The 8,486-nt window shown below is 38.7% G+C and overlaps 1 protein-coding gene across 1 annotated transcript; it reads right to left on the reverse strand.

Annotated features, from left to right (window-relative positions):
• Positions 1-214: 214 nt before the first annotated feature.
• On the reverse strand, positions 215-6,378 carry KCNRG (potassium channel regulator). The gene is made up of 2 exons (XM_074960496.1): positions 5,705-6,378; positions 215-1,776 (listed from the first exon to the last, which is right to left on the reverse strand). Exons 1-2 carry the CDS (start codon positions 6,376-6,378, stop codon positions 1,524-1,526), a joined length of 927 nt encoding a protein of 308 aa, XP_074816597.1. The 3' UTR covers positions 215-1,523.
• Positions 6,379-8,486: the final 2,108 nt, after the last annotated feature.

Genomic DNA, 8,486 nt, shown 5'->3' on the forward strand with positions numbered 1-8,486 from the left:
ATGTTCATGGTAACTTTTATAAAAATTCAATATTAGGAAGCCACATAGATGCAAACATCCAAAATGGTCTTTGATTTCTTGGCAACTCAGTAATGTCTCCTGAATAGTAAAAAGAAAAAGGAGTACTTGTGGCACCTTAGAGACTAACAAATTTATTTGAGCATAAGCTTTCATGAGCTGTAGCTCACTTCATCGGATGCAACTTATGCTCAAATAAATTTGTTAGTCTCTAAGGTGCCACAAGTACTCTTTTTCATGTTGTGAATACAGACTAACACGGCTGCTACTCTGAAACCTGTCCTTAACAGTAGTGATCTATTGGGCCAGATCCTGTCCCAAACTCCTTTGTACCATCCAAAAGTTGCCATTAATAGGCCTAACCAGAGTAGGAGAAATCCTTAATTGGCAGAGTCCACCACTATACCACCCTTTCCTGGCAGTCACACACCTCAAGGATGAAGGGATGGATCCAGAACCTGCTACACTCCCACATTCCTAGAACTGCTACAAACCAGAGTAATTTAAGAGTAGTCAAGAGGCTACTCTAATTTCTGGTTCAGGCCAGTCTGGCACTGCAGTGTGACCATGTCTTAAAGTCACCTTTGCCAGCCCTTCATCCTAGCTGTTTTTCGCATTTGGCAAGTGTTGAAAAGTTCTTTGAACTATTTTAGTTAAGAATTCCAGCCTATTTGTTTCTTCTGAAGAACAATTCAGTCTTTTCTTTATTTTTGTAATTGGGACACTACTAATTAACTGACCTTTCATGAGAGCCTACCATGCATTGCATAGCAGACCTTTTTTAATATTACATTTATCAAGTTCGGAGCATTGAGGGACAGTTTAATAGGTTCTTTTCTTGGGGGATCCTGCAAGAGGAGAGAATACACTAAACTAATGGTGGTTTCATAGATAAAGAGAGTGGGACAGGGCATATCTGTGATATTTTCACAATGCTGCTTTCACCTAATTGAAAGATTGTCTTTGTAGTTTTTGCTTGCAGAAACAGTATGTCATCATTCAAATTTAGATTTCTCCAGCCATCTATAAAACCTTCTAAAGGAAGGTGAAGAGAAGGCTCTATGGGCCCTGTTTATTACTACTTCACTTGCTGTTGTCATAGTTAAAGTCACCTTGGTGGTATTCTGCAATGAGTGCAAGAACCTTTATCTAGGGACTCCCTTTATTCCCAAAATGGTTCATTTTTTCCATTATGCCCATCTCAGTTTTAGAAATTGTCTTGCACATGTTTAACTGCTTGATTCTGGACTACATATTCAATATTGCATCAGTATTCTCCCTTGCTCCAGAAAAGGGTTAATAGAGAAAAAACCAAGAACTTGGCTTCTCTGTTAAATGACTGCAGGAAAAGGAGGGAAACTGATTTTTTGAGAAATTTATAAAAATTGACAGTTGTTACCACCCTCAATAGTTGCAATTTCAAATAAAAAAGAAATAGTGGGGTTAGTAGTGTCTACACGTGTCTCTTCCCAGATTCAAAAGGATAGGTAGTAAAGAAACAGATTTCATTTCTGCTTGTGCATCGGAGTTAACTTCATCTGTGCTCCACCAGGGCTTTCTGGGCTTTGGTTGGCAGTGAGAAAAAGGGTTTCTGGCCTCTTCATCCTTTCAAAACTGTAGCATTCAACTTTTTCTTCAGTGGAGACTGTTCTGGTGCTTACAAGGTGAAATCCTTCTCTAAGTAACGTGTCAACCAGTAGGCCTAGTACGTTAGTTCCATTAATCAGCTTTCTATGATCAGGTTTTATAGAGACGTACCTAGAGAAAGAGAAAAGTGCGATTGCGACTTAACATCCTTCTTGGAGGACGGAACCATTTATGTAACAGGGCCAAATTCTCAGCTGATGTAAATCAGCATGACTCCCATTGACTACAACAGAGCTGCACTGATTTACACTAGCCAAGAATCTAGATTAGTTTTAGGGCTGTCGCGTGATTTAATTGCGATTAATTGCACTGTTAAACAATAATAGAACAACATTTAAGTTTTTTTTCAATGTTTTCTACATTTTCAAATATATTGATTTCAATTACAACACAGAATACAAAATGCACAGTGCTCACTTTATATTTATTTATTACAAGTATTTGCACTGTAAAAAAACAAGAGATAGTATTTTTCAATTCAGCTAATAGAAATACGGTAATGCAATCTCTTTATCATGAAAGTTGAACTTACAACTGTAGAATTATGCACCAAAAAAAACTGCATTCAAAAATAAAACAATGTAAAATTTTAGAGCCCGCAAGTCCACTCCCAGTCCTACTACTTGTTCAGCCAATTGCTTAGACAAACAAGTTTGTTTACATTTGCAGGAGTAATGCTGCCTGCTTATTGTTCACAGTGTCACCTGAAAGTGGGAACAGGCGTTCACATGGCACTGTTGTAGCTGGCGTTGCAAGGTATTTACGTGCCAGATGCGCTAAAGATTCATATGTCCCTTAATGCTTCAACCACCATTCCAGAGGACATGCGTCCATGCTGATGACGGGTTCTGCTCAATAACAATCCGAAGCAGTGTAGACCGACACATGTTCATTTTCATTATGAGTCAGATGCACCAGCAGAAAGTTGATTTTCTTTTTTGGTGGTTCGGGTTCTGTAGTTTCTGCATCAGAGTGTTGCTCCTTTAAGACTTCTGAAAGCATGCTCCACACCTCGTCCCTTTCAGATTTTGAAAGGCACTTCAGATTCTTAAACCTTGGGTCGAGTGCTGTAGCTATCTTTAGAATTCTCTCATTGGTACCTTCTTTGTGTTATGTCAAATCTGCTGTCAAAGTGTTCTTAAAATGAACATGTGCTGGGTCATCATCCGAGGCTGCTATAACATGAAATATATGGCAGAATGCAGGTAAAACAGAGCAGGAGACATACAATTCTCCCCCAAGGAGTTCAGTCACAAATTTAATGAACACATTTTTTTTTTTAAACAAGTGTCATCAGCATGGAAGCTTGTCCTCTGGAATGGTGGCTGAAGCATGAAGGGGCATACGAATGTTTAGCATATCTGGCCCATAAATACCTTGCAATGCCAGCTACAAAAGTGCAATGCAAACGCCTGTTCTCACTTTCTGGTGACATTGTAAATAAAGAGAGGGCAGCATTATCTCCTGAAAATGTAAACAAACTTGTTTGTCTTAGCAGTTGGCTGAACAAGGAGGAGGACAGAGTGGACTTAGATTGCACTACAGTACTTTTAGGAGGTGAACTGAAAAATACAATTTCTTTTGTGTATCATTTTTACAGTGCAAATATTTATCATCAAAAATAATATGCACTTTGATTTCAATTACAAAACACAGAAAACAATATATATGAAAATGTAGAAAAACATCCAAAAATATTTAATAAATTTCAATTGGTATTCTATTAACAGCGCGATTAAAACTGTAATTAATCACAACTAATTTTTGAGTTAATCATGCGAGTTCACCGTGATTAATCGACAGCTCTAGTTTGTTTTCTAAATATATTGATACTTTATTACAAGCACAGCTATTTCTTTCAGTTTAACCAATGATATTTTTACAGAATAGACACTTTGTTTTTCCACTATGAAGTTCACTTTTTCCTTACAAGTGATTGTAACAACTCTTAAATTTTGTTTAATTTAATGGAGGGGAAATGACTGACAGAACGCTTAATGTACAGCAGTTTCTCAGATAAGAAGAGTCAAACTGGTGCAAAGTCAGCAGAACTGGGTTCATTTACATAGCAGCACTCCTCATTACAAAGCACCTCTCCCTATTAACAGGGAAGTTTACTGGTCGTTTGCCTTCCACAGCAGCTTTTTTTAGTTACAGTTATGAACTTTATTTGCAACTAAAGTAAACTGATTTTACTTGGAATAAAGTACAGGAGGTTTAAAAATTCATCCAGACACCTCAAGAAACAAAAGCCATGTAAAAATACGGTTAGAAAGTGGCATAAATTGATAGGCAGAATTGCTCCATAGTTCATGAAAAAAGTACAAAGGTCCACAAGAAGCACTAAAAGGTAAAGATTCCATACAACCACAAATGATTGATGAGAGATAAGTTTGTAAGATTTTTTCCTCTGCAGTTCAACAGAAAAGTGTAGCTTGATTAATCAAAGTCAGAAAAGAGGTTATAACAGACTACATCTCACTGTTTTTAAGTTGCCATAACCTACACTGATGCATAGTTAGTCCAATAAGCTGTAAGTTATATACCATTTAAGTGCCTTCTTATATGTTCTACGTGAGAAAGCCCAGAATGAGCTTCTTACAATTATTCAGCTAAAGAAAGTCAAAATATAAAGATAAACCCTACTGATATAAAGATAAACCCTTTAAATCCAGCATTCTCTTAATTGTTTAATTTATATATTTCAAGAGAGAATAACCCTACTGGAACTATTCCAGTGAAGTGTCCATAAAAAATCCAGGCATTCCAAGAGCCACAGACGATAACCTAGGTTATCTTTTCCTGTATGGAGACAAATTCCAACTGTATAATAAAGCCACTCTTTAGAGCTTCTAAAAAGCATTATAAACTATGTAACTGAGCCTGTTGTGGCTAGCATAGAGGTCACCGATTTCCCACGGAAAAATCAATGGCAAGAGGACCAAGCTCTTAAGCCCCCACTCTCCCTCCAAACTCATGTAGTGTATACAATTTATATTCTTCAAAACAAAAACCAACATCTATAATTAAGGAACAAGGAAAGTCCATTATCTTAACTCCACCTTTGTTTTCCATCCCCACTTCCATCATTCTATTCGTCCCTTCTCCAAAATGAAATCTACGGGGTGCGTTTGTAGCCATTTTAATTATCTTCCCCTCCTCCCTTCCCCAGCTTATTCCACATTTATCTGGGAAAACTTTCCCACAAGAACTTTATCCAATTTATTCCTAGTTTTCCCAGTTTGTAGGTTACAAGCATTATAGATGCTTACGTGCACAAGGGAATGGCATGTGTGACAAAACTCATTTTATAATTTTCTAAACTTGTATTAGCCCACATTCAGACTTAGCAACCTCACTAATGAGACAGATCAGCTTCCTTCTTTCCCCAGAAAAAAGAAAGGTACCCTACATGCTCTGAGTTAAACATCTCAAAGGAGAGGAGGTTAAGATAAAGTATTTTCTACCATTAGTAATCAGTTCAGCCAATTAGGAACATCTTCAGTGATTGCCCATTATTACTTCAGACAACTCACAGACTTTGTTTTCAGTTATCAAACATTCTGCCTACTACAGGAGAAGTGAACCCTTTCAGATGTGTCATTTGGCTGACAGAACACCGAGGCAGTTACATATGGGACAAACAGCAGGATTTATCTAGGCAGAGAATCAAGAGCACAAAAATATTACTGCTGACAAGTGGTTCTTCTCTTGTATTTTAATTTTGCATTTTCCAATGGCTTCTCGATGTGACTCAGCCATCCCACTGGACAGACACATCAGAAATATAGAAAGAGCAAAAAAGTGAGAGGAAGGTCAAATGAATTAGGAGAATAAGATGTTTTCAAAAATCCATTAAAAAAGTTAAGGAAACTTACAAGTTAGATCAGTATAACAGGAGTTAAATCAGTCACCTCTTGGCATTGAACCAGCAATTGATTATCCCATGATCTCATCACAGTGCAGCAAATTGCATGTATTTTATGAAGTAGAAGTCTTGGAATTATTTCAAGAAAGAAAAGCCACACAAGGTGAATACCTTGCCACTAACTGGTCACCAGCAGAATAGTCAGTGCCACATTGAAAAACCAGGTCATGATGAGAAGGTCTCTCCAAAGGAAGTGGAGTGAGGAGCTTCTGAGAAGGGAAAGGATTATTATTCCAGTTCTGTCTCAAGGACTGCTCTGTAAACATAGTGACCCGTCCAGCCAGTACCTCAATAGTGTTGCTGCAAGAGCCAAAGACTCGAAAAAAGGCCCGAGTTTCCTGGAGCAAGAATCGCACTTCCAAGATCTCTGGTCTCGGCTTCAGCAAGTTTTCCTGGCTCAGGAGATCAGCCAGGGAGTGGAGCTCATAGAAGTCCGCTTCTCTTTGCAGCCTCTGATAGTCTGAAAAGTCAGTGGGCAAAGAAAGCTGGAGCGTCCTCAAAAAATCTAGGATGTAATTAAACAAAGTTCCATCTCTGTCCACAAAGAATTGTCCATTCACCAGCCTGAATTCGTGGTCATTGCCATTCAACATCCGTGCTAACCTGGACTCTGGGAACCTCCGCAGGGTGGAAGCCCATGTTGTAAATTTTGAGCCTCCCACATTCAAAATGGCCACTTCTTGATTGCTCATATTGTCTCTCCACCGATCAAGGTTAACACTGACCTTTGTCTTTCTAACCAGACTATTCCTAAACTGCAAATCAACTGGGACTGCAAGTACCATTCAGTAATCTTACTGTATGTTTGGGGTGAGGTGTGTAGCACCGTTAGGGTTCCCAGGCAACAAGAAGCATAATACAATTAAAGATAGCTGTTTACAGGTCCTGGTTGCTTGGGAACTTGGACTCTTGAAACAAAAATAAAAAAAATAAAAAAAATGAACAGCTTCCAAAGACTGTTGAAAAATGGTTGACTGACTCGAAGTTTTGAAAAATCCTGATAAAAACCAAGAACTATCCCCAAAAGCAAGACATTCAGTATAAATATTTGAGTTTTACAGCACCACAAGATGATTTCATTTCTATACCACTGTGAGTGACCCACTGCTAAAAGAAATGTTCAATGTACTTTAAGGCAACTCCACAATCATGCTCTGGAATCAACATTTCAGAGTAGTTGGAAGTGTATTTCACAAAATGTTTCTGATCTGAAAGGATTTGATTATTAATATGTTTGTATGAAATATCCATACAGAGATATGGTAATGATTTATTATTTCTTTCTATATTCAATTATCCTAGAGTTAAGTCATGAAACTCACTAAACTAATTCTTCCCAGGTGCACTGCAGCCAATGGAATGATACGGAGTCAGTCTACACTGCAACTGGAGGTGCAACTGCCACACGGGCTGACATACCCACACTAGCTTTAATTTAGCTAGCAGTGCTGAGAATAGCAAAGAATTCACAGCACCACAGGTTTCAGTTGAAGCTGTACAAGTCTGCCTAGGCCCCTGGATACATACTTGTATTGCCCATGCTGCCATGTCATCACTGCTATTTTCAGATGTGCTAGCTAGATTAAAGGTAGCACATGTATGCCAACCCATGCTCCAACGGCAGAGCAGAGAAAAGGAACATGACCTATCTCAGGGCTAAGGAGTTTCCTAACACAACAAGACAAGGCCAATGTTCATGGATGTGATTACACAGCAGGTTTACAGGCAGCACCCCATCTCTCCAACTGTTGAAGTTATGGTTGACTGATGTGGGGAGGCAATGAAGAGACGCTCCCCCCTCCACTGGCCTCACATTGCTCGGAAGATTGTGTTTTTAGGGAGGTTTGCTTCCTGGCTGTTGAGCAGGGTGGAACTGTCATTCTTTCACCTTAAAGCAGGCTCTGTTCTTACTTCCAACCACCACCACCAAGGGGAAGGGAATGGACAAAACTCCTTAGTCCATGCATTCACCATATAAGTACTTTACCCTCACTGCCACAATGAGATGCACTGTATCCCCAATTGTGAGCAAGTGGGTGCATTTCCCAATAGGGAGCTTAAATTCTTTACATTAGAGGCACTTTGTAGAAAGACACAGAGTTGCAGGTGGCTTTTAAAAACAAACCATGAATCCAACATGAAGATAGCTCAATCCCTTGACAGGACTGGAGCTGGAAAAGCGACACTGCACAGCATATAAGAGCACCTTGCAGCTTGTTCTGCCCCACTCACTTCCACTTATTTCTCTTTCCTATTGCAATTTGTTCGAGACCACTGCCCTGAAGACTTTTTTTTTTTTTAAACTAAACCCTGTAATCAATAGCCAATGTATATATAGTACTGCTTATACCCAGGATGAGGAATCAGTGAAATTTAACATCTTCAGTTATGAAGAGATTCCGAAGAGTTAAAGTACCACTCTGTATTTTGCAATGGATGGCCAGTCTTAGGCAAACTTTGCAGCCCACCTCTCTTACCAATCAGAAGTGTCCTTCCTAATTTCAAAGAACCTCCCACAACAACAAAATGTTGATGCATTTAGGGATCAGCACTTTTTACTCTAGGACATGTAAAATCACTCATACAGTTATATTAATATTTGACAATACACATTGTTAGTTTTCCCTTATATTTTGGTTAGAGCAAGGAAGTGCATTATTTCAAAATGTTTTTGGGAACAAGATCTCAGAAGCAAAAGTACGTTTCTCCAAAGTTTGGTTTCACCTTCCAGCATATCCGTGCTTGAACTACATGAACAATATAAATAACTCAGTAAACATTCTGAGTCTTAAATGCTTCCATCAGAAACCAGAGATTTTTATTTAAAACTGTGCATGCATTGTTACGTTTTCTGCACCAGAATTCTGTTCACTTCTTGGGCTTTGGTAGTGGA

This window comes from Natator depressus, chromosome 1, assembly GCF_965152275.1.
Source record: "Natator depressus isolate rNatDep1 chromosome 1, rNatDep2.hap1, whole genome shotgun sequence".
Lineage (NCBI taxonomy): Eukaryota > Metazoa > Chordata > Testudines > Cheloniidae > Natator > Natator depressus.